We start from the raw sequence: 26,905 nt of genomic DNA, 5'->3' as shown, positions 1-26,905 counted from the left end.
GCACCTTTAAGATTTCTGCATCACCCCCTCATTCACTTAGCTGCCTGTAGGAAGAATATCTTATTGCAAGGTAGAAGAGGCAGGAGGGAGATTACTATTTGTAGGTAAGTTAGGCAAGAAAGATGCATTTACTACCTTCCTGTTTTAACCAAGCAGTTTTACAGACTACAGGTCCCCTCAGAGTAAGCTTGCTTAGCATGCAAGTACATTATCTGCCTAAACTCTGCTTTTCTGATTAAAGTTTTGTATTTAATTAAAATTGACTTTAATTAAAATGCAAATATTCTAGGACTTCAACAATAAATTGTTTACACTAGACTGAGAAACAGCCCTCAAAGGCTTTGGAAAAAAATAGTTTCAATTGCAAGCTGTATATTCAAACCTCACTGCTCAGTGAAAATGGGTAAAGATCCTTTTTTCTCCTATTGGCTTGATCTTTTTTAAACAAATGGAAAGATATCCCAATTTGTATCTAGAATTCAAATAGAAAACAATCCCCAAAGTTATTGGCTGTTGAGCAAGCAATTAGGCCAGTTCAGAACATCTTTTGTGTTTGAAACAATTCCTTTAGCCAATTTTGCTAGGAAATGATACTGACACCACAAAAGAATTGCCAGTTAAATGAATGATACGCATAGTCCCTTCACCGAGTGATAAACGTGTGCGTGAGCTTGTGTGCATGCAAGGATCCATCTGTATTATCCCTTCACCAGAAACATCCTGCTGGAGGTTCAAAAATAGCCGTCCTGTTTACAAAAGAGCACAGTTTAGATACAGCAGATATATAGCCCGCTCATTTCTTTCTTTAAACACACAGAGAAAGACTCTACACCCTAGGTTTTGATTTACTGCAAGCTAGACTATATGCTCTGCAGCATCAACAATACTTTTCTGTGTGAAGTGCTGGGACTCAAAGGTGAATTATGCTTATGACCAATTCATACCCATACTCTACTGGGAATAAAATTGAGCCATTGTAGTTAATCTGACTTAAGTTCCCCAAAATACAGTTGTTCTTAAAGAACTTCATTTCTGAAGAAACTTAAAATCAGACTTCATAATTTTTGTAGAGTACTATTATGCCTGGTTTGGAAAGAAACGCACCAACTTCAAAACCTTACTACACACACACAAAAAAAAAAAAAAAAAAGCAAAAAAGGTAAACAGTGCTCGGAAGGTTTTATGATTTATTAGCGAAATCCTGCATTATACTTATCGCTATTTCCCTGTTCAAATACTGAAGAGCAGTGATGCAAGCTAAATGAGAAAATGGAAGTAACATTTAACGAGTTTGAAAAATCCATTTACAGAAGCCGGTGGAACGAATCATTTGTGGAAAGTTTTTAACTGGAAGTTCTCACTAGAGTAATGGTATGAATCTGACCCCAATGGAAGTTCCATAAAGTATCCTCATTCTCTTAGAGAAAGTCTTACAAAGACCCACTCACTATAAATTTGAATTTCCTAAATTCATTGCAGATCTGAGAAACCAAAATGAAATAAATTACCACAGTTTGACACCATCTCCTTCATCATAGTAATTCCAGATTTCAGTATAAAAGCCATTACTTAACTTGCACGCCATAATTTACACACTCTTTTACACAATAATTTTTGATCCAAGAAAAGATTCATTTTCCTTTTATAATTATCTTGTGTCAAAGTCTTTAACCTTTTCATCTGAAAAACTAGAGCTGGATTCCTTCTCGAAACATATGTCAAGAGCGCCGCTCCACTCAGCGTGCTGCAGGAAGGTGCTGGACAGGAGGGGGGAGCCAGCAGCGCTACAGGGTTGCAAAACAAGATGCTGCAGCTACTGAATATGGTCCTGATTCTGTATAATTCGGTGCTATTTTTACAGTTTCCTGATGAAAGACAATATTTTTAATAGGGTACACGATTGTTTTAATGTCTCCACAAGCACCCCCCTAAAGCAAAGCAGCCCAAGTACTGCTGGTCTGAGCCACCAACGGCAGAGAATCAAGCTCACTGACCTTACCTCTGGATTACTCTAACAAAGAGTACATTGTTAAATAAATCTTAACAGAGTGCACCATAGTGTCACCTACAACCAATTACCGCCATTGGTTGCTTTCCAAGCACTCCACAGCAAAACAATTTATTTTAGTGAATAAAATCCGTGTCACTCCAACACGAAGCTTTAAGTACAGCATGAGACCCAACGAAACCACAGTGGCACACAGTTATTACTCAATTTGCATAACTTATACAAATCAATGTAGATTCATTAATTAGCATTTTCAGAGGCTGTCCTGGAGGCCAGGGAAGGCAGGTTCGAGCCCAAGCACACCAGCAGCCAGCCTCTCACAGAAAGCTGACAGCAGGCACCAGTCTGGGCACTGTGCCCCTCCCCTGATGCTAAATCAAGATTTCACTCTGGCATTTCTCCAGCAACTGACAAAAATAAGAGTGATATTTTACTTTATTAAAATTTATATTAATGTAGCCAAATCAGTATATACCTGGCTGACCGGGCATCTTTGCAAAATGGCACCTTTTAGTCACACGTAAGAGGCATGGTGGGTGCAGGCCCACTTTGGGGTAGGGAGCAGACAACACCTTAACAAAAGGAGATTTTTACACAAAAAGGTCTCCACATTTGCTCCTGGCTTGCTCCTTGTGGTGGTGTGGGCCTGAGGCTGCCCTGGCCCCTCACCAGCGAGGCTCTGTCAGGTGCTGGGGTTGCACCCCGACGTCTGCTGAGGTGAGGTGTTGCCTCTTTGGCAATGGGCTCTGCACCACCTCAGGCCTTGTCCTCACACAGGTGGAAGCATCTGTCCACTAAGTGGCACTTAAAGTGAGTGACAATATGAAGCAGGAGGGAAAAGGCTTTGGAAAAAGCCATAAGATACATCACACAGGGCTCTCTCCTGTCTCCAGTGTTGGAAGGAGAGCTGTTATGGACATCAGAGAGTAAGACCAGTGCCAGAATAACCCAAACCCTGCCAAAATGTCCTGCCCTTGGGTCTGCCCCAATGAGCCATCTCTCTGGTGCTCAGGAGGGGGGCACTAAGTCAGACAGTGACCCCAAACCTAGCCTCGGCACGGCAGCCACCAGCCACGGCAAGGAGCAGCAGCACACAGCGGCCTGGCTGTGCCCACCTTCCTCCATTTCATGGGGAGGCGCAGTGCTGCAGCCAGGGTGGGAAGGGTGGCTCCCACTGCTGCACGGGCTGCGAGGCCTGGTGGCCAGCTTGACTGTCCAGTGAAATGAAAAAAACTAATTTTAAGTGATACGGCTACGTTCCTGGTTCCTAAGCAAGCGCCACTCTGTTACGGGGAACAATTAGCTCGTACTTCAGGCACCTATCCTGGGTGAGGGACAGAGTACATACTTTCACCCTGTTCCCAGTTCCCCCACCAGCAGATGTGCAGGAAAAGCCTCTACCAACAAAGTTGTGAGCCCACCTTGGTATAAATTTCCTTTTTGAGAAGTTTCTATCTTGTTTTATCAGAGACCAGTGTCTGTGCTGAGGAAATCTTATAATGATTTTTCTCTTTTTCAGGCTTATTCTAGAATTGCATCTATTTTGGGGTTTTGTTTAGATCTGTTGCAGCTTTCATACCGTTGATCATGTTGTTTTTCTAACCCGCCCTGAACATCTGTTGGCTCTTTCTGAGGCTGCATAATCCTGTTTCTTTTTTTTTTTTTTTTTTTTTGGTGTGTGCTTTTTTCCTCTTATGTATTCTACTGCTATCAGCTGGCTGGTTTTCTTGTTTTTATTTTCAGCTTACATTTTATTTAATTTGGAAAAAAAATTAAAAGCACAAATTTTCTCTGGCCTCAACAAATTCATACCTGACTCTGCTTTTGTTTTGTTCTGCTGTTCTGTTAGGTTTCATGTTTGTTTGGGCTTTTTTTTTTTTTCTTTTAAAATTGCATCAATGTAAAAAAATGCATCAATGTAAAAACTCTGCTCTCAGCAGATCTAAAGGTGGAGTGAGAAGACGATGAAGGATCTTGTTTTCTTAATGATAAAAATCAGTACGTATAAGAGATGCCAGGCTGGCAGCCCTGCAGAGAACAGAGCACACACCGTTTAACCACAACCCAGACGCACACACTCTCAGCAGGACCACTGCAAGCACTGAAAGGGGAAATAACAGTCAAACCTTGGCCTCCTCGCTGGGGCTGCCAGCACGGGCGATAATTAGCGCCAAGCATGGGGGTGGTTTTTGTGACGTTGACACTGGGAACTGTTTGGAGACTAGAATTATTTTGCATAGTCTGACAAACAGTTATCAGATGGCAACGGCTTTTGGTCACTACCGGGCTGGACCGCATTCAAACCCGAAAGAGAAAGACACGTATCTCCTCAGCCAGCAAGTCTCCTTACCCAGTGATTATAAAACAAATAAGATTTGGAGGTTGACAAGAGTCCCTTTTAGCAGCATTTGGATTATAAAATTGCTCTGACTCACTGCAGCGCATTGCTCCCTCTTAATTAACAGGGCTGAACTTTGTACATGTCTAGACTTCCTCCTGCAGAATGGCAGAATTTGGCCTTCATGAATATCATTTGAAGTCATATTATTTACAGAGCTTTTATTCATTTCAGTCATTTGTTTCAAACATTTTCCACAAAAGGAAAAAAAGCACCAACTGCTGGGCTATTTAATCCAAACTTAACAGTTTAGATGTTTTATTCAGCATTTTAAAAAGGATTGTCTTAGGGAATTTTATGTGCTGCATTTCTAATGTTAACTTTACAGATTGTAAAGTGCCTTGGGATGCACTAGCATGAAAGGCATTAAGGTATTGCACGATTTAACCAAATGTGTATTGCACTAAAAAGAACCTTTTACAAAAGCGCATACATATAAAAAACACAGCAATGTTAGTGTTTATTAAGAGAGACTCAGATTTATTTCTTCAAGCAAAACAATTTTTCTCCTCCATTGGCAAAAATGACCCCTTTTGTAAATTAAAAAATTTCCACCACTACTGGCATAAAATTGCTGAAATTTTACACCTTAGCTAAAATTTATTTTTCCACATAAAAGTTTAGTCTTTTAGAAGATTGGGATTCATATGAAATCAAAACTTTTTTTTTTTTTTTTTTTTTTTTTTTTTTTAAGTAGATAGGCTTTAGGATTTCTGTTTTGTGGGTGGCTTTTTTCCCCACTAGTTATTGGGCTGAACCAATTAACTATATTAACTAGTTTGTTCACAAGATTTTATGGGTACAAAAAAAAGGATAAATCACATATTTTGATCCATGCTTCCTATTACTATCAAAAAATTGCATTTCAAATACAAGAAAAAGCTTGTACAGCTAAATCCCTTGACATGCCTTGAAATCACAGAGTAGGCTTGTACACCAATCACTTATGAGAGAGGATTTAATGTCAGTGGGTGAAGTTCACCACGGTGAGGAGGAACAGCTTTTACACAGACAGAGCAGCCTTATCAAGGACAGGTGGGGTATTATATCAGGCTTTATCTCCACCTTTTAAATGGGAGGGTGGATTTGATCCTTCACCACCTCCCTCCCCATATTCCACTTTTGTAACACCAGCGTACTCAAGCTCTGCAGTCTCAATCCACAGACTACCACAGTCCATTAAAAACATCAGCTGATTTTAAAAGGCTACAGATAAAGCCCAAAGATTGTGCCATGGATTTCAACTAGTAAGACTAAACACAAGATTTATTTTTTTATGGAAAAATATATATTTATTATTCAAAAATGAAAGAACAACAAAAAACATACTTTCTGTCTCAGAGACATTAGAAGGAGCAACCACTTTGGAACACTAGATCCATCTTTTCATTAAAATTACATTAAAAATAAAACACAGTGAAGGAAGTCAAAGAGCAGTACTTCTACCAAGAAGGGAAGGATTAGTCGTCCTTTGCATTCTCAGTATGAAATTTAATATGACATTCACAATACATACTCATAGCTCCAGATCTTTTTTGAATGATAGGAACATTTTCTCAAAAGCTTTCAGTTATAAAATAGCCCTCAAATAGTTTTGTTTCTGTAGGATGTCTGCCTGTAATCCACAAAGGTTTCCTACAAATACAACTGCAAGGATTCATTAGGCTTTTAAGTGAAAACTTTCAGATGATGGACCTGAAATCCAATAATATTCCCCTGTTTAAAGAAATACAATAGACCTATGCCTTCCAATTACAGTGGATCATAAAACTGAATTAAAAGATACCTTTTTTTTTTTAAAAAAAAAAAAAAAGCTAATTATGACTTTTAACTACCTCTCTCCCACCCTTCAATTACTACAGTATTTTCAGTTACACATTTATTGCATTTTGTTTTCACACAACTTTTTTCCACCCAAGTTCAAAGTAAAATCAACCCACAGGACTTGATTTACATTTTTGCTGTAGACATCATGTACAAATGTAAATACAAGCCCTTATTAAACTCAGTGTTTTGCAAACTGTGCTGCTGTGTAACAACAGGATGGCAAGTCTTGGACTCCATGAATAGTGGTCTTGACTCCCAGATCTGATTTGAGCATCACTTTGAATATCACTGACTGAGACTGCAGCCACATATGGCATCGTTTACCACAACCTCCTCTTGTGTTTATTTTACACTGATCGCTAAAACATTACAGCACAAAGTGTCGTGTTATCTCTGTATCTATCTCAATATCTATAACTACTTTCTCTTTTGTAAAAACTAGGACAGGGAGTTGTAGCCCTCAAAGATTACAGATACCCATCTTCCTAAGCCTGACTAAGCCTAAACACACAACAATTATAAGATGGTAAACAGCAGTAATTGTACACTAAATGTCTTTTTAAAGAGCCAAATGTGCACTTAAAGTTTAACTCCCACTCACTGCTGCTCTAGAACAAACAGTAAATTAGCGAATACAAAACTAAAAAATAAAAAAATAAAAAAGCCCTGCAGCATGCTCCTCAGGCAGGAAGTAATTGAAATTTTTTTTTTTTAAACTTTGTAGACATAATGCAGGATAGCTTCAATAAAGCACTGCCTGTAGTAAAAGCATGAGATGATCTTGTAATCCAAAATAAAGTGTGACATCTGGTAATTACCATGCATTGACAGAAAAGGGAGCACCCAGAGAAACAGCCACCCTCACCCTGCAAATCAGTCCTTTCTATTTTCTCAACAGACAGTTTATTACCTCACGTATTTTAAAACAGGGCTTTATTTGCACCTGTACGTATCAGTGCAACGCAGCCAGTTTCATGTCCGTTACAGGCAGCTAAGGCTTCCTCTTCTCACTGGAGCAGGTGGCACGCGTGGGGCACAAAGCACGGGGCTATTTTTGTCCCACGTGCACCAAAAATGGCTTTGGGGTATCGCTCCTGCCTCATTTACCACCAGATTACTGAGAGTCCTGAAACTTCGCACGAGACTCACAACAGGCTTGCCTTTTATTGGCTTGGGGAAGGTGGTTTTGGGAGTTTTTTTTGAGGCAGAGAATCCCACAGCGGAAACGAATACAAAGGCGAGTCACTAGCAAGAGCCCCTCAGCTTACTGTGGGCACCAAGAGCAGAAACAGCAGCAACTGAGATGCCCCTTTCTTTCTGACCGGGGCCCAGGGCAAGAAACTCAGTGTGCCAAGGCCTGTTGATAGGCAGAGCACAGAGGTTTTCCAGCCTTACACATGAACATTATGTTTATGGGAGGAAGGAGGGAGAAAAGAATTAAAACATATTAAAAAGTAATAAAAACGTGGCTGACGTCTGACAAAAGCTGATTGCTCCTGCAGCGTGCTGCAGCATGTGTTACGGTGTGACAGCTCTCCTGACAATTAGAATGAAGAGGTCGTGTGCACTAATAGCAATGCCTAATTATGGAATATATAAAACATACCATAAATATTCCACCATTTCCAAAGAATGTGACATTTACCACCAGAGGTACCATGTTTGGTTTTTCCATGTCTGTTTCCATGTCTACACTTACAATACTGCACATTTAAATGCTTCCTGGAACTCAGGAAAAGCAGCATCCAGGCAAAGAAGGAACACTTTAATACTGGTATTAATTTGTACAGGCATAAGAAAAATATTTCAAGAAGACCTCTATGTACCTTGACAAATCTTTAGGCATGCCCTAAAATACCTCTAAAGTTAAAAGTATATTACAGTAGCCATTTTGCAAATGTGTGAAGTGATGCAGAGATTATCTACACAAAAGCCCAAAGTGCTAACTAGAACTCCTGATCTAGTCAGTAGCCATCAGATTGCTTGTTGCTGCTATTTATTATCCAACATTTACTACTTTAACAGCACCTGGAGACTAAACGGGTTAGGCCATACTACTCTGTGCCATGCAAGTATGTGACAAATGACTACGCAGGGATTATGTTGCACTACAAAAGCTGTAAGAACTAGTTAGCCTTGCATAAAGTATCACAGGACAGAGGAGAAGGGCAGAAGATATTGTGAATACCTTAAACTCTTATAAATGCGAACATTTTGAGTTCCCCCAAAATCAAAGGGTTAAAATTTAGATGATTATTTTGCCTTAAAGCACGCCTTTACTCTGAACAGAGCAGCTACGTAAACCAGCACCTGTCAAGTCTATTAAACCATTCTCTATTTAACCAGAATTTACATTTAGTTCAGTCAATTAATATAAGCCTTATCAGGTTCATGATAATTAGCACACTTATTAACAGCAGCAACAGCAGCAGAAATAGCGTCAAAAGAAGAGCTTTGTTGTAGTTCTGTTGTTACCACTAGAGACTCCTATCTGATCTTACCTGGTGATCTACTTGTACTGCCAAGGAGACCCACTTACTTTGCCCTTAAGCCAGACAAATTGCTGTGACAAGAAGCAGACTTAGGGTAGCTTCCATGCACAGATCACTCTAAGTACTTTACGGGTCTTGTGCTGATAAACTACTCGCTTTGCCAATTTCGTTTGGCTTATCCAGGGCTAAACTGTTTTACTTGAAGGGGAAGGATGGTGGCGTTTTTTATTTGGTTGGTTTCCCTTCCTTGGAGTTGCTTTATTTAAACCACGCGTGTGTTGTAAAGTACATGCTGTTATAGGTAAGGGCTGTTGGACCAAAAAATAATTTTTAATCAATAAGGAAAAAGAAATCCTCTTTTGCTTGCCTTTGCCCTACATAGTTATTGTGCATGTGCGCATTAGCAAATGCCGAGTTCTTAAAGCAAGTGCTACTCGGAGTAACCAATCAATAAGGGCACTTTGGGGTTGCTTTTTTTGTTGTTGGTGGTGGTTTTTCTTCTTTTTGTTTGGTTGCTGTGTTTTGTTTTGTTTTTTAAGTTAGTCTTTTAATGGAGTTAAACAGCAGATACAATTTAAACTCTTCACACAGAAGATGCCCTCTAGCCTGTCAGCATACAACTAAGTATTTTGACCAGAACTGTCAAATTTCAGGTAATTGCTTATACAAACACTTTTTCATTACTCTCTTGAGCTGTAAAGTCATTGGGGTGTAATTTACAATGCAGAAGTGTTAAAAAAAATATATATACACATGTGTGTATATATATATATATATATATATATATAACAACTCATAGCATATGTGCTGATTTTGTTCCCCAATTTGAACTAGCATTTTCCTTCTCTCAAACTCAGAGCCATTAAACCAAATCATAAGTCAAACTTATTTTGAGACTAAAGGCTACAAGTTAAGCACCTTTGATGAAATTAACCACTGCTTCAACAATAAAGGGAGCATTCTGCTGTCCTTCGCTTATCACTGTTGTTAACTATCCAGAATTAGGTAAGAGCTGGGAAAAAATTAAATCCATGACTTCTACTACAGAGCATATTATCCAGGAAGGTGACTTTAAAGTGATGTTAGAGATGCTGTTAGAAACCGAGAGTCAAATCAGAATTTTAGATTCCTAGGCTTTTCAACATTCAAGACAGACTGCTAACAGTAGTTTAAGTTATCTGTTTTTGTAGTAGAAACTACAGAAACAGGGAAAATTTGCAACAAACCAGGTTGAATTATAGTGAGGGTATTTTCAGGCTACATTTTAAGAGCATACTTGAAAGACTGGCAGAGTAATCCAGAGCTCTGATTCTTCCTTGAATTCAAAACAATGAGATACTTAAGACCTTATTCACACACCACGAGAGAAAGAGAGAGAGCAAGGAAAAAAAATAGAAGAGAGGAAAAAAGGAGACTTACATGTTTTTAAGTGGAAGAAATACACATTTTCCATTTCAAGTGAGAACTTTACCACTTTACTCCTGACATACAATGAAAAAAGTACTTGTATATAACCCAGCCATGCCAGCAGAGAAATGAATCTGAGGGCTGTGCAATGATCTAAGGAAATCTGAATGGGCATATGGGAACAGCTCATTTTGCAAGACCTCCAAAACCAACCTACTGATAAACACCGGAGGGTGCCTGACTGCCTGCACACTCACATGCCTATTTGTTGTTGTTATTCTTATTCATTACTGAGTCATTATTATTATTTAAGCACCGACAATGCACTCGTGAACCAGAACAGATGCAAAATATCCTGTGCTAATGAGAAAATCAAAGCCTTTCTTATATTAGCAATTTCATATTATAGGATCTCTTTATTTTTGCCAATAAAGCACAACAGTAATTAATACAGCAATATTTTCTTATTGTTCACAATGAGTAAAGCAAGTAAAACTGCTCAGATTCTGCTTTGGCTCTGCCCCCTACCAGCACAAAATACAATAAATACTATTGAAGAATTCCTATTAAGACAAACAGCTGCCAAATAAAATACAACAAAAATCTCCCGTAAAAGGCTGCTGTCTGTTTATTCAGAGATAGAGACAGGACCGCTCACAGAAAACAGTGTGGCACTGCTCTTTCGTATTTAAATACTGGTGCTGCATCTTACTGCTACAACCATCTCACCGGGCTAAAGAGGATAATTTGTTAGCTGCCCACAGCAAGGGTACCCTGGTCTGCAGCGTGTTACAGAGCTGTGGCTCCAGCACCAGCTCACCTTCCTGAGCAGCACCTGGAACCGTATGTCACTAGCACGTGCTTTCTGCCCCTGAACTTACGCTGCTGCACATGCAGGGACTGACAAATGCTTCCATCTTTAACCAGCTGCCCACAGGCAAGATGCCAGGCTGGGGCATCTTCCCATAGTCGTGATAGATTGCTGCTCCAGGCTGACACCTCCACAGCAGGGCTGCAGGGGAGGCTCTGGGGCCCTGGTGTTCCTGCGTACCCAGCACCACCGGAGCCACGCGATGCTGCACGCTGGAGCTGCACCCGCTTCTTTTCAACCACCCGTTTTTAAAGCAGGGCCAGGGATGTTGGAGCAGTTTGTTGCACGTAGGTTAACCTGCTACAAAGGATACTTGAATTTAGCTGAGAAAGAGAGCACTGTTCATGTGGTAACAGCAAGCAAACCCATTCCTACTCCTTACATTTGGCCCCAAAACCAACAACCAAGGATGTACCTCCACCTCAGCAAACATTTCGGTCCTTTCTAGGAGCATTTTGTGTCACACCAATGTACTCATGACCAAAACCACTTTCGTGACAAGGAAAGCTTTTTTTTTCCTCCCCCCTCAATTTCAGTAATGAACAAAATTTAAGCAAAAAATGACTCAGCTGGGACTGCCTGGCCCCGCTGGGAGCACACCCATGTCTCAGCAAACAGGCAGCTGGAAGCAGAGAGCTACCTCCTGTTATCAGCCCTCCTCAAATGAAGTGGGCTGATGAACCGCATGTGACTTTTAGAGCCTTGTTGATGAAGCCTCCCTGGGATCAGACATGGGCCCTACCCTGTGCTGGTCACCAAAAGGGTGTGATGCTGTCCTCATCCTGCCGCAATGCCAGGCACAGCCCAGCACAAACTTCCCTGCCCGCCTGGGAGGCTGCAACCCCAGCCTCTGCACCCAGAACTTGTAAGTGGCTCGTTGCCCCACGGAAGAGGCTGGTCTTGCACACGTTCAACATCAAAACACTCCTGCTGATCCAAAGTAGGTGGGAAAAGGAGCAAAGACTGAAACGCCAGAGCCAGTAAAACTGCAACATGCATCAACAAATGAAAATGTGAATGAAGAAGTTTCATCCTCAGGAAGTCCTCAGAAGGGAGAACTGAGATATTCAGAATCTGTGTTTCTGACTAAAAAGGCAACTCAAATAGCTGGATACTACCTCTCTTCTCAGCGCCAGAAACCAAGAGAACCTTGTGTTCTGAAGAACCCAATCTGGTCCTAACCACTTAATAGGATTAAATAAAAAAGGCAAGTACCTTAAATATAAAGAAAACATCCATGAAAAGATAATCTGCTCTCACTTCAAAGGTCTACATGAAAACAACACTCAGTAGTAACAGCAGCATCCTGTTAATGACACACACTTAAACAAAATGAACAAAACGTACTCACAGTAAGCTGACATTTTGGCAAAGCAGGTTAAAAAAATGCCTGAATTTATTATTTTGCATTCAATATTTAGTTTAACAAAACCAAGAACCAATGCACTTAAGTTAGAAGAATGTTTTACAAAAACACTAGCACCGTGACAGATGAATGACAGTTGGACAGTTTGATCACAACTGACGATTCACATTTAAGCTCACACAGGAATCCCCAACCTTTATGTCCTCTTTGGTTGGCCCAAAGTCAACAAGCACTTATCATTAGGCGTGTACTTGTGTCCCCCGACGTAGGCATGCTCACAGTAAAATACAACGTGTACTTAAATACCTTGCTGAATCAGGCAGTGCACATGTATGTGACCACACCACTAAAAATCATCATTTTCAGAGTTTTGACAGTCACCCCTTCCCCCCCCCCCATTTGTTCTCGTCTGGGTACTATTTTTTTTGTCACAACATTTATAACCCCTGGTGTTGCCCCCCTAAACTGAAAGCTGTGACGCAGTCTTAACCACAACTTTGAAAACATGCTGACATTATAATATACAAACATGTACAAAAGATATACACACTCAGACCCACTAGGGGATAAAACAGACTGGAAGGAAATGAGGAACTTTATGTTACTGTCTTTTCTAATGAGATAGAAAGTGGCAGATGTAAAGATTTCATTCAGCCGACAATCTCTTTTATGATATGAATAAACTACTAAAACAGATTTAATCCTTTATAAAATCAGATTATAAGAAGCAGACAAAATCACAACTTTATTCAATACGCCATTTTATCCAGTGTGACTAATGCATTATTTGTATGAAGTTAAAGTGGAGCGTTGGAAAGCTATGAAATAAATCAAATGCTCTACTTTATGTAATCTTAACAGACAGATCCCATTAGGATTCTACTATGCATAGCTGTTGGTTAAAATCATTGACCAGTAGTATCCTTACAAATTAATCAACTGAGGTAATGCTGGCTTGGCTGTCATCATTTGCTGCTAATCTACATTTAGAATTCACTTCAACTTTTCAAGCCCTTTGGAATAGGTTTATCAATTCTCTCGCCCTCGCCTCAGACATCCACCTCACCGCTAATTGTTTACAGAAGACCTGGGACAATGGAACTGTATCATTTATGTCCTTTTTCTTCCCGCAGACATTAGAGCGTATATTGACAGTGGGTTATAATTAGTTAGAAAGATGTTAAATCTTAACCAAACATTCTAGTCTGTCTCAATTTTTTGATGAGACCTTTTATCATTGAATTTGAATTTGCAGGCAAACTGTATGAGTTTACACAAGTGCGAGTCATTACAAAATCTAAAATACCTCTTATCTGGTTGACATGCAGCTAGCGGAATATTCCTGGTTATGGATACACAGGAGGGAAAAAAAGCATTTTGGATATCAGGTTATTTGTGGAGCTCTAATGTGTTTTCAAACATACAACTTGTGTCACGCCTATGTGTTTTATATAGTTTCTAGTCATGTTTGTTAGATGTCTGCTTGTCATGTACTGCAAGATTCATGAGCAGTCTACAACCAGGCAAAATCCTCACACAACAGCTTGTCTTAGGTAATGGGGAAAGAACCAGGCAGAATGAAGTGGCAGAAAAGTGTATTATTTATTATCCTGACAGGGATAACACCTAGCCATGGTCTACGATCCAAATGTGTTCAATGTCCTGCAGACAGGACTGGATGATTCTGAAGACGCAAACAGGTGTTTTCTTACACAAATACTGAAAACCTCTATGATGATTTTGCTCCCTTATCTCTGACCCCTTCATGTGCACATTAAAGAACAGTCAGTTCAGGCAAGGGCTCTTTGAAGAAAGAAGGAAAGACCGCGGAGTAGCAGTAACATTGCCAGCGATTGCATAATGCTTCTGGAGCTCTACCAGAGAGTAGGTAAAGGTCATCTTCTCATCTTCTCCAGAAATGGAGTGAGAAAGCAAAGGAAGCTCTGGTCAAGTATGTTTTAGAGTTTAGTAAATAAATGAAAAACTTCAACTAGGAGCAGTGGCCTTCAGCTCAGCCCTCTAATGCAACTTTGCTGGCCCACAGGCAATTATCAAAGCTATGAGGGCAATAATTCCATGTATGTACGCTACTATTAGTCTCCCTAAACTTCCTTAAAAGTATATGCACAATTTCATCAACATTCTTGAGAAGTCCATCACTCAGAACCAACTTTTTCCTTTAGTCTAGTAAAATACACATGTGCAAATACCTCCTGCTTGTCTGGGACATAAAAATAAAGACCACCAATTGTTTTTGTTGTCTATTTTCCTTTAAGCATTGGAAGAAAGGGCGTTTGAACAACCTACAGTGAAAAAAATCTTTCCTCTGTATTTTTGTTTAAACATCACAAAGATGTACTCTTCCTAGTGCTTGCTAAAAACAATGCAGTAATTTGTATCCCCAAGTGGTATAAATAGAAAATATGTTCAGTCTAATAACATATGAGAAGAAAACTCATGCCCAGGGTTAACCAACAAAGCAGTGGTCTGCTAGAAACAAAGGCAGCTGGCTCAAAGAGCAACAATGCTGCTGAAAAAGTGTGGATGTCCTATTCGGTAGAGCATCCAAGACTTGACGTTTACTTAAGCTACAGCTGCATATACAAAGCTTTGCTATAAGACCCAGGAAACGATAAGGACTAACAAGACTCTTCTGTCTCCAAGAGGTCCGTGGCCCTCACTGTCCAACTCAGAGCAGGGTAAATTATATCAAATATGCACACTGTAAATATATGGCACATTCTTTGCTCTTCAGAATAGTTTCTCTGCTTTGATTTCCTCTTCTTGAAGATATGCTCTGCCCAAATCCTCCTGTCTCTCTTTATGGGCTTGCCTTTCCCCTACTAATATATCTGCCTAGGTTCCTGTCTTGCTCTATCATCATAAACATTCATAAACATTAAGGGACTTAACCTCATCACACCCCTGCGGAATAGGAAAATATACCCATCGGAGTGGGCAGGCAGTGAACTGGAACCCAGCTGACAGCATCCTGACCAATGCAGAGTCCTTCAGCAAGGCACTTCTCTCCTCCCAGCCCCATTTCCCCATGCATAAAAAAAGGGGGGGGGGGGGGGGGGGGGAATGTAATGACACTGACTTCTCTGTGAAATGCCTCAGTCTACCAGTAAAATTCTGAGATGCTCTTTTCTCCTTACAAAAGGACAAAGTATATAGACAGACATAAATCAAGGTTTCATGAAAAGTCCATGGAAAGAAATCTCACCCTATTTTTCTATGCATGTCTGATACCATCAGCACAGAAGTTATATCCAGAACAGGATTGCAATGCATAAGCTATGCCATAGACAATCTGCATCAACATCATTTGCTCTGCTCATAGGTAATGTAGTGCAAACAAGCTTATGATGGACTACGTATGCTACAGTGAAGTTCAGAGTAGAGGAAGTTGCCAAAAAGTTCCCAGCTGATCCCCATGAAGATGAAAAAATGAACAGAAACACTAGTGAAAGGTAATTGCACTTGTCCTCTTGCTTTCCACTTGAACAACAGCAGCAAAAAAAAACCCACGATTTACCAAATATCATTAACCTGTTTTGACAAGCACTGCAACTTTCCAAAGGCAGTGGCAGGGCTGGTAAGAGGCTCCATGTTCTACTCCGAAGTGTATATTCACCTCAATTAAGCAAACTTAAAAAGAATGACAATAACTCTGCCAAGTGTTACCAAAAAACCACAACGCAACTTATCTCCTGCTCCAAGCAACCGCCACCCTCAGCCACTGGTCACCGCCTCCATCCACCTATCGCTCTTCAAAGGCTTGGGGAAGACAAATGGGCCTTCCAGCGTGCAGCGAAGCAGAAAGCCATGAAAATCAAAGGGCTGCTTTTTGAGTAAATATGAGCTCCAAAGCCATTGTCCTTTCCCACAGAGGAGATCTATGAAAATGCTTACTATAGCATATGCACAGTATTCTTTACAGCTCTGCCTCCCTGCTGACCACCAGCCCCAGGGCCCAGTCCGCTTCCCATTACAATCAGCTCCACCACACCCACTGACTTGTATTGGAATTCTTTCAGGGACCCTAACTAATGAGTTTTTAAACACTTGTAGACAGAGAAGATAATTCCTCATCATTATTCTTCATAGGAAACACCAGGAAGAATGTCATTCTATTGTTCTACGGGAAAGAAACTGGAAGAAAAATCACCCCCACATTCGAAAGAGCAGCCCAACGTTTTCAGATAGAAACTGGCTACCCAAGTGATGGGTGCCTCAGGTGAGAATTCACGACAGGGACCTAAAAAGCATGCAGGCAGCTGAAATTAAGCCCCTTGAAAACATCTCTCACAATGGCCTTTAACCAAAGACACCCACAATCTGCATGTATTTTTCCAAATCTTGGATACTACGTTCTCAAACATAAGTGTGGCTGCTGACAGCAGCACAGAAAGACTCACCTAAACACCGTATTCTTGCAGGATCTCAGTTTCCCTCGTGACATGAGACTAAAATAAATGGGAACTGGCAACCTTAATAACATTCTGTGTTTCCTGATTTTATATTTAAAGCTTGCAAAGCTTTGCATGTGCTTTCTCAAACAGATAGAGGTGTGTTTTTTCTTTTCCTCACAAGTGAAATCTTGACCTAAACCAATGATATGGAAAGAGGTGAAAAAGAATAATTAGACCTACGTGGTGGGCTGTTACCCTCAGACCTAATAACATTTTAAATGAAAAACATCTCATTTTGAAGCCATCTTAGCACAGATCACAAGTCACAGAAGTACTGCTTTTACCTGATCTTACCTCTAGGTATCTATCATTCTGGCAGATGCTGATACCATCACCTATCAGGAGAGCTTACATTTGAGTGACCAGAATGAAAACTTTTACACTCCAGCCAAATCCTGACCATAGTCCATGCAAAGTGCTATAAGGAAAAAGCACTAGTCTCAGTAGTAAGATGTCTGCAGGTTTGAGCCCCAGGCACTGAAAGCAATGTAGAGCTATGGAATTTACTTATTTCACAACACCATGTACACCCACAGCAGTACAAAAATAGCGATTATAATACTTGTCAAAGGAACAACTGAGTGATTTTTAACTTGGTGCTCCATCTCGTTTTCTTCTCTGGTTGTTCATACCCCACCCCATCAAAACATATAATTATGAGTGGGCTATTCACATCTTACTATAACTGGTAGCACCATGCAGCATCTGAGTCAGGAATCCATCTGAATTGCTGACTACAGCTCCTCGCTAAACAAGATTTACACACTGCACATAGTAAATGGCATTCTCCCATTCTCCGTGTCACCCACAATGAAAATCAGCTTCCAGTTCTGGCACCATCTCCAACTCTCCTTAAACTTCACCACCTTGGATCACCTGGAACAAGGACTCACTGATAATCTCCAGTAAATAGACACAGATAACTGCTGAGGTCACATACAGAAAAGAAATTCAACAAGTATTCAATCCTAAAAATTAAAATAAAAAATCTATCAAGTTGGTGGCTTGATTTGAACACATACATAAAACGTCATTAAAACATGATGTAAAGTTTTACAGAAGAGACTACTGACTAGACCTTTGTTTAACACTCGTAATAATTTATGGTGTGGATCTGCTATGTAAGAGTTGAAAAACAGCCTCTTCATGATAAAAGAGCTTGTAATAGCTGGGAAGTTAACGGCAGGAGGTTTGGGTTTATTCCTTTACCTCAGCTCTCTAGTGCCATGTTATTTTTTCAGTACTACAAGTACGACCTCACCAACCCACTGTACCGACTGCATTTAAGGGCAGTTTTGCTGAAACCAACGAGCAATTTGCAATTGTTTCCAAGTTTTTGCAAGGCCAGGCTCCAGTACAGAGTTTGTGAAAACAAACATCCCACGTTCATTTCCCAAAACCTTCCCTCGCAAATGCAGGCTGAACATCACATGCTCTTTGCCAAATAACTGTATCATTAGAAGGTAATCAAAATGGAGCTTAAAACCCTACTGGTGTGTACATTGCCATCCTTCTTCTCCTTTTCTCCCCCCCTTTATTTATTTATTTTTTTTTTAATCTCTACAGATGTCCATTAGTCAGGAATAACATACCTCCCAACATCTGTGATCAAAACTATTAGAACAATTTGAATATTTTGATTACAAAGCATCAATACAAAACATTCAGTAACAACAACAGGGTGAAACACCTGTCTTCCTGAGTCACAGTCCTGACGATTATTTTATGAGTGGTCCGGTAGGTTACACTAACTTGACATATTACTGGATTTACTGTCTTCTTTTTCAATTCTTAAGGAAGAATTTGTAACACTGCAAAACCCAGAGTTGGGGCACAGTTTCACTTCTCAGTGTTAATAGATGTTTGATGGTTTTATAAAATCTATTTTGTTAACTGCAACCAAGAGAGAAGTTTGGGCTTTTTTTCCTCCATTTTTCTTTTCTTTCTTTTCAAAAGAAAGGTAGTAAATTTGAATTAGAATGGTTCAGAATTGGACTCTGCAGAGTTGTTCACATGCACGGTATTAGGTGTGTGCAAAGTGCCTGCTGATCCTGGTCATTCGAGACCTGCAGCACATTTCTGGAAGTCTGCCTTTTGGCCATAACAGGGTCAAGTCCAGCACCTGCTGAAATCAGTTGGGAGCACCTCCACTGACTGCCCTGGTACTGGCTCAAACCCAAGCTGGAGGAGCAGGTAGGTACTTTATGGTATGTATTGATCATATACATTTAATGAGCATCCAGGAGCCCACTCCTTCAAGTCCTCCAAATAAAGAAATTCCATTTTACATCCAACCTAAAGGCATCAGGGAAATACAGGGCGGGGTCTGTCTGTTTAGATGCTTATTCCACTTTCTTCCAGGGCTCAGTGTATAAGTTACTTTCTACAGCTCTGATAGAGAGAGTGCTTTAATATTTGTATTCTTTTTGGCTGTTCAGTCAATTGTACAATCACATAAAACCGCTGATAGAGCTCAGGCAAATGGATGCACACTATACAGTCACAAGTAACAGCAGTTTCCATCACCAAGTACAGGGAGAACTAGGGTTCAATCGTTAGTGAAACTGAGCATTTCGGGAACAGTCGAGATCTCAGTTCAGTAAAACTTATCTTGAAATCAGCATTGCTTCAATAGCGTTGCTTGTGTGCTTAAAACTGCGTACCTGCATATGGACCCTGCTACATTAACACTCAGTCTTAGATCCAGTTTTGTCCCATCTCACACAATGGGAATTTTGTTCTTTACTTGGATAAAAAGAGAATTTGGGCCTCATAACAGAGACAGCATGAGAACACTCCTTCCAAGAAGCTGGAGCATACTGTCCCAGACTTCAGAAGTACAAAAAGACCAGTGGCATCCACCAATTATATTTTTTTCAGAGATCATTTAGTATATTAATTTGACTTAACACATTACAGAACGTCACATTTCCCCTTTAAATATTTAGTTAAATTTCAGGTTGCAGTACAGGCTTCTCAGATGCACAAAAGGAATAATTCTGCTTGGCTGAAGGACCTGCACCATAACATTATCTTTACTTAGAAACAAAATCCCAAACAATATAATTGGCATTCATGTACAAAGTGCTTGAACGCTCTGAAGTCCTGCCTGGCTTTGGAATAGCTGAACAGTATCTGAAGTATCTGCTCTCCATCCCAATTTGTATATTTCAGAAGTCATTAAATTCTTGAATGAATCATTAGAAAAACAATTCAAATGCTGTTAAACTGATTGTAATTTTGCCTCATAGGATAGATGTGAGCTTAATGTTTGCAAACGGCCAAATTCTTTTAAGATTTACACTCCATGGAGTTCAATATCAGCCAGGGAAGAATTACTAAATCAGGATGTACTTAAAGTACAGGTTTTGGCCCAAGAATATTTTTGGTCTTTCTCAGCTGCTTGTTTTGACAGCATCTAATCCCCCTCACCCACCCACCAGCAGCCACACAATCCATCCATTTACACTTTCAAAGCAAATTGAAAATGAAACGTTTTCAAATAATTACTCGGGGATGTCTGTAATACAAATCTAAAAAGTAACGCCAATTCAACTGTAATATTTCTTAAGGAGAAGAAAGGGAGGGGGAAAAAAAACCCTTACAGAAATCCATTCAAAATGCAACTTCCTCCTGTACTAACGCTCTCACCACCACCCCCAAAAAGGGAAAAGAAAAAAAAAAAAAAAAAAAGGAGAAAAAAACCTTAATCTAAGTCCCAAAGAGCCTATCTACTTTGTTTCACACATCCCCATCAGAAGCACAACACTGTTTCCATGTTCAGAAGACTTCTCATTTAGCAAGCTATTACAGACCCTGGTGACAGAGCAGTGACTGAGGTCTTCTGCAGAGGCACAAGGCAAGGAGGGAAGGTGGCCGAGGGGCGGAATACCCAAGGCTGGAGCTCGAACAGTTCACCTTTGTCTGGAGAGCAGGATCCCCCCTCCAGCCTGAGGTCCATGCTGGAAGTGTGCTGCTGGGGCATACAGTACGGTTTTGCATTCATACAGGAGGGGAACCTGGCCCACAGATGGCCTGTTCTCAGCTTTGTCAACCACAAACAGACCTTTGAACTTTCTATTTATATAACAGTTTGGTGAGTTTAAGCCTCTTCCTGTATAACTGGCAGTTTGCTGGTTTTGCTCTAATTAGGCTACTTGTGATACATAATATAAAAAAGAGAAGACAAGAGGCTTGTTTCTTTGCAGTGTGAACTCTTCGCTATCCCAACTGCACAGCTACAGTGATGGTGTTACCTGCCGATTGCGTTGCCCTCTGCCACGTTTTATTTTCCATACCTCAACGTGCATTTTGCTGCTAAGTATTTTCTCAGCTTCCACTTTTTCAAAGATTGGAGGACTTAGAAAATAATAGTACCAACGCCAATAAATAAAACATAAACCATGAATCTCCCCGCCTCTGTTTGTGTTACCGAAGAGCCGTATATTCTGGGTTGGTTGGGTTTTTGTTGGGGTTTGCTGTTTCCTAGCTGCTGATTAATGGCACCACCTTACTCCGTAAGCAGGTTCAAATCTAGCCACACGGTCCCAGGACGCGTCAAGATTTCATTTACTTGGTTACCACAGACAAGCGTGGAAAGTGATTTAAAAGATGAAATTTGATTTTTAACAGCAAGTGGTCCCCTTGGTGCACACAGGCATTCAAGCTTTTCATTATATCCATCTCCCTTCCTTTCTCCCTCATAGAATGGCTCGTATTAAATGCAAGCCCAGGTGAACGTTTCTTATTCACCCAGGAATCTCAGAAGACTTCAGCTTTGGCCCTTTCACCTAGACAAGACCTTAGATTCATTTAAATTGTTTTGTTTATACAGGTTTTTGAGTATGGCAAAACATCCACTGGGATACTTAGTTTTGCACATTCTGTCCAATTGCTTCTCTGTAAAAATTAAGAAAAAAACACACATACTCTCAGCTACCTTCTCAACAACATTCTTGATGAAGGGTCACTGAAACACCTTGTTCTTGTATTGTTGTGATCCCTCCTAACATGGGAAACCAAAGGGCTGATTCTGCAGCCTCCACCAGGACAAAGCTCCCCCTAAGCATCCTGAGTGCCTGGTGACAACTCCAGAAGACACGCTGTGGCAGCGCGCTGCTACTTTGGCAGTCCTGGCCAAAACATCTCGAAAAGTGATGCAGAGAGGTACCTCTGGTGGACGGAAGGAAAACGTGGTGGGGTTTTTCCCATCACCCTAAGATGTGTGGGGAATCACTTCCTGATATGCACAGAAAGCGTTACCTTTAAACCTTTACATTGGATAAAAAACCTCCACTCAGCTATACATTTATATATATCTATTTCTCAGGCTAACTATGTTTCTGCTGCACTTGTATACAGATAATACATACAAACACCCACACACGCTGTAGGCCTGAGCTTGCCTTCTTTGCGATTGCAGCACAGATTAGCAGAAGTTTTGCGTTTGCAAGCGACACAGAAGAGGGTCTCTCACTGCCTTATAACTGCTCACAAGACACGTTTTACAGAGGCCAGCTCACAGACAGAAGCGCCGAGGACAGTTGCAAAATATGAGGCACAAATCCACACATCATGCTAACTATAGTTATTTGTAAATATCATGGAGTAACCACACCACGCTGGATACACAGACAAAAATAAATACATTTTGATGGGTAAGCATGCATATTTCTGGGTGTGCAGAGATGATGCATGTACACATACGTCACGTTTATTTACACACATTTATGGATAGATGAGCTAAATTCATCTTTCCTTAAGCAATGTAATTACTTGCCTGAGATACATAAATCTTTATATGTACAATAAAATACATGTAATGCTTGCATATACATGTAGATTACGTACCCCTATATTATATACATGTGCACATGCATATACTAATTGGATTATTGAAGGCTAAATCCAACTTGATCTCTGCAACAGTAATCCAACTGTGTCACAGGGAGAGTTTATGTGGATATCAAAACACTTTGAAACAGCCATGAAGTAAAACATGTTCTTGCCTCACAAACCCCAAAAACACACACACACACAAACAACCCCCCCCCCCAAAAAAAAAATAACTGTGAGAAATGAAGTGAATGGAAATTATGGAATGAGTGGCAATACGTTAATATTTTATGCAAAAACAGAGGCACAAGAGTTCCCTTCTTTCTGATGCACATCTCTAAATCCACATAAAACCATAGTCAAATGAAAGCAAGTTATTAAGCAAACACTAAAACTCAATACCTATAATGTGCTTAGTATTTGAACTACACCCACATATTGGGTTGTAACAGCTTCTATTAAATTAATGATGTTACCCACACTATAAATTAGGCAAATTGTATGCAAATATTATTTGAGTAGTTATATGGTGGTTATCAGTTGTGTGCAAAATAAATTAGTGTAGCAGAGTCAAGATAGGGTGGTAGAGGCGTAATATTTAATTGAGCACTAATTTTATTGTGATTATTACTTTTAAATAACAACAGCCCGGTTATTAAAAGAGGTAATATGATGGTACACGAAGAGCTGATAAAACACGCGCAGGATCCAAAACGCCTGCTTCCAGATTAATATTGATACAGTGTAATTTATGGTTCCAAGGATTTACTCCGAACTGCTGTAAAATAGGACGTGACAGGTATTTGGTTCTGATTATCTTGGATTTGCAACCATAGCTGCTACACAGTGGTTGGCAAAATGATAGTTATTAACTAAATATATGATCTTTTTCCTAGACATACCTTTATATTACCAACAAAGTAAAGTAAAGGCTCTGCAAAACATGAGGTCCAAATGCACATGCACACACACGCAAAATCCGTGTGACATTTAGTGATTAGGATCACAAAGCAGCATTTTACTTTCTTTCTTGGCAAACTGTGCTCCAGCCCAAAACCATTTAACAAAGCAGTAACCAACCTCTGAATATAACCATGCACAGTTGCAAAATTGTAACTGCTTTTCCTAAATTGAAAATAACCAATAAAAACAGTCGTAAAGAATAACCATAATCTCATTAACCAGCCGGGAAAGTGCCTGAATACCTACCCCAGCACCAACTTTCCCAGCTACTTGTCACCCATCGAGATTCCTCAGCAGTGACTTCGGTAACAAGTTTACAATATACTCAAACAGATGCACCGGCCCTTCCAAGGTGTGCGCTTAGTTGCAGAGCAACGTAAGCCTAAAGCCCCCACTCAAATAAAATTTAAAAAAAGGAAAAAAGAAAGTAAGGAAGGGAAGGCGGAAGGAAGAAAAAGGATGGGAAAAGGTAAGGAAGAAAGAGGCAGAGAAAGGAAGGGACCTGTTATAATATCACGGGGACCGAGCTTCCCACTTCCCAAACTAACTTCAATAACGCTTTCTCCCGAACGGGAAGCCCGCAAAACCAGCGAGAGACCCCCCCACCCCTCCGGGGCGAGCAGGGCTGCAGCCGAAGTGTGCCACACGGCAAAACTCGGGGCCGCCTTCCCCCCGCCGAGGGACCGCGGCCGCTGACAGCCGTAAATACACCGGGAGCGAAGCGGCGAGCCCGGGGAAAACATCGCCTCTCCACGCCGCTGCCCTCGGCGGCCGGGGGGGCGCCGCTGCCGCCTCTCTCCCCGCCGGCAGCCCGGCGCATCCCGGCTCCCCCCGGCTCCCCCGGTAAGTTGCTCCCCCCCCCGGTGCGGTGCGGGGGCTCCCCGCCAGCCGCAGCGGGGCTGCCGGAGCCGGCGGGCGCAGCGCGGAGCCGCTCGGCGGCGGGCACCGGGCGCTTCGCCCCGCAACAAAGGCTCCCAGGCACCGGCGGAGAGAGCGGGGAGGAGAGGAAAGGAGGCAGCTGGTCGGGGGAAGAGGGGTGGAGGGGAGGGAGAGGGGAAAGGGGGGGAATAAAGCAACCCCCGAAAAATTAAAAAGCGACACCCCAAAAAAAAATAAAAAAGAAAAGAAAAGAAAAAAAAAAAAAACCTACCACTGCTGCTCTAAGTCCCAGTCCCTGAAAAAGTCGAATAGGTCCATAACGATGTGGCGGGGGGCGACTCAGAGAAGTGGTGCCCCCTGCCTCGGCGAGGCGGCACGCTCAGGGCTGCCCGGCCGGCATCGGGCAGCGGCGGCCGCCGCCGCGGGGCCGCTCGGAGCCGCCCGGGGCTCGGGGAGCGCCGCCGCCGCCGCCCGCTCCGGGGCCGGGCTGCCGGGCTGCGAGGGGCAGGCACGGCGGCGGCGGCGGCCCCGGCGCACACGCACACACACACACACCGCACACACACACACCCGCTCGCACTCTCTCGCACACCGCCAGGGGAGGAGGAGGAGGAGCCGGGGCGGCCCCGAAGCCGCGGCATGGAGCCGCCGCGCCAGCACCGCCGGGATCCGGCGGAGCCCCCCCTCCCATCCCCTCCCCTCCCCTCCCCTCCCCTCCCCGCCCGGGGATGCCCCGGGGAAGTTTGGAGGGAAAGAGGGTGGGATGGAAAGGGAGAAAGGAGGCTTCGCGCATCGCCCTAAGCCCCGAGTGGCACGGGTGGGATGGGGGGAAAGAGGGGAAAATGGGAAAGAGGCGCCCGTGGGATCGCCGGTAAAATCGGCCCCCCGCCAGGGAATCGCCGGGGGGCACCGGCACCGGAGGAGGCGCTGCCCGGAGGGGCTCGGGGCAGCTGCAGCAGGAGAGGTGCAATGGCAGGGGAAGGCAAGGCCCAGGAGGGCCTCGGACTGAGCAAGCGAGGGGCTCCGAGAGCCACCAGCATCACCCCAACTCCCCAGGATGTCACCAGCCCGACCCACTGCCCCCACACCCCAAATTGTCTCCATTTTGGAAATACAAGGTTCCAACCACATATACGTGTATGCAGCAACCAAGCGCATCCATTGGCGTTGCGAAGACGAGCCCAAAGCTGTGTTCATTTTGGCTGGTTTTGCACAGGACCAGCCACACCCTGAACTTGCCCGAGTGATGCTGGGCCTCAGGGACTTGGTGCGGGGTGAAGTCAGAGATGCTCCTTGCTCTGGTGGCATCCCATCTCCACAGCCAAGGTCCTGCAGCTGGTCACAGCAGCCCACTCTGCTGCCACCACGGAGATCAGGCTCCAATGAGCATCTCTGTGGGCTTGCTGAGAATTACAGAACAAACCCAAGGTGGCCAAGCAGGTCAGCAAAAGAGCAGCTAATGTAACCCACGATTTTTGCCTTCCTAAAGAATGCACAGCTGTTGTGCAAACGCTGCTGGGGTAAAAAAAAAAAAAACTGCAGAGGAAAAGCTCTGGAACCATTATCAGGCTTCCTGATCTGAACCTGGGTTTCACTGCAAGCTTTGCATTTGCATCATGCATCTCACGGCCCCCCAAGGGAGGGAGCTCAGGCAGGGCTGCACCACTGACAGCCTGCTCGCACCCAGCGAAACCCCGAGCCCTGCTCCTCTCCCTGCTGTGGGCAGGCAGGTGCACACAGCATTTCCTCTCCGACACTTGTCGGTTTTCTCCACAAGCAGGCTTGAACGTGCTGCTCTGGTCCCCTTCAGCTATGAAATACCATGAGCCAGGCCCCTCTCTCTCTCTTCTTTCTTATTTTGTTATTCTTGTTGGTTTTGAAAGCCCTGTTCAATAATGAGACTTTGTGGCCAGTGCTGCCACAATTCAAAAATTTTCTTCAGAGACAGACAGTTTTTTTTAGAAAATGTTATTATTGATAAAAGTAAAAGCCCAGTCTGCCGCCTGATCACTCACATTCAATAACAACTATTTTCAGTATCTTGAGCTGGAGCCATTAAACAGAACTAAATGAGTTACTACAGGCGTTACACAGGGCGTGCAGGAGCCGGGGATGCTCCGCACCCTGCCTTGCTGAGAGGTCATTTACTTCATTGAACAAAACCCTTCCTCTTCTTCAGAAACTAGCAAAATCTGCACAAAATAGTCCCCCAAGAGGCTTTCAGAGCTCACTATAGCAAAAATAAGGGTGGGAGATCCACCAGATCTGCAGTTGCCATGAAGGGCAATATCAGAGAAAACCCCTCTCCTGGGGGATGCATTTTGGGCACCTGGAGCTCCCTGAACACCCCACGCCCTCAGCTGAAGAAGTTTGTGCACAAACTA

The 26,905-nt window shown here is 42.3% G+C and overlaps 1 protein-coding gene across 5 annotated transcripts in view; it reads right to left on the bottom strand.

Moving 5' to 3' along the window:
* Nucleotides 1-26,905, bottom strand: part of AFF2 (ALF transcription elongation factor 2) — a 434,150-nt gene that overhangs the window by 312,840 nt on the left and 94,405 nt on the right. For 2 of the 5 annotated variants that reach the window (XM_084535135.1, XM_084535137.1), the window contains exon 1: nucleotides 24,793-25,089. The exons of 2 other annotated variants lie outside the window; for them this stretch is intronic. In XM_084535135.1, the coding sequence (XP_084391261.1) occupies nucleotides 24,793-24,839 (47 nt within the window). In that variant the 5' untranslated portion in view covers nucleotides 24,840-25,089. Of the gene's footprint in view, nucleotides 1-24,792; nucleotides 25,091-26,905 lie in introns of those variants that run through there. One more of the 5 variants, XM_084535136.1, reaches the window with a different exon arrangement.

This window comes from Aythya ferina, assembly GCF_964211825.1.
Source record: "Aythya ferina genome assembly, chromosome: 13".
NCBI classification, from domain to species: domain Eukaryota; kingdom Metazoa; phylum Chordata; class Aves; order Anseriformes; family Anatidae; genus Aythya; species Aythya ferina.
The sequence above is the reverse complement of the archived record's forward strand: the minus strand, read 5'-3'. Positions and strand labels throughout refer to the sequence as shown.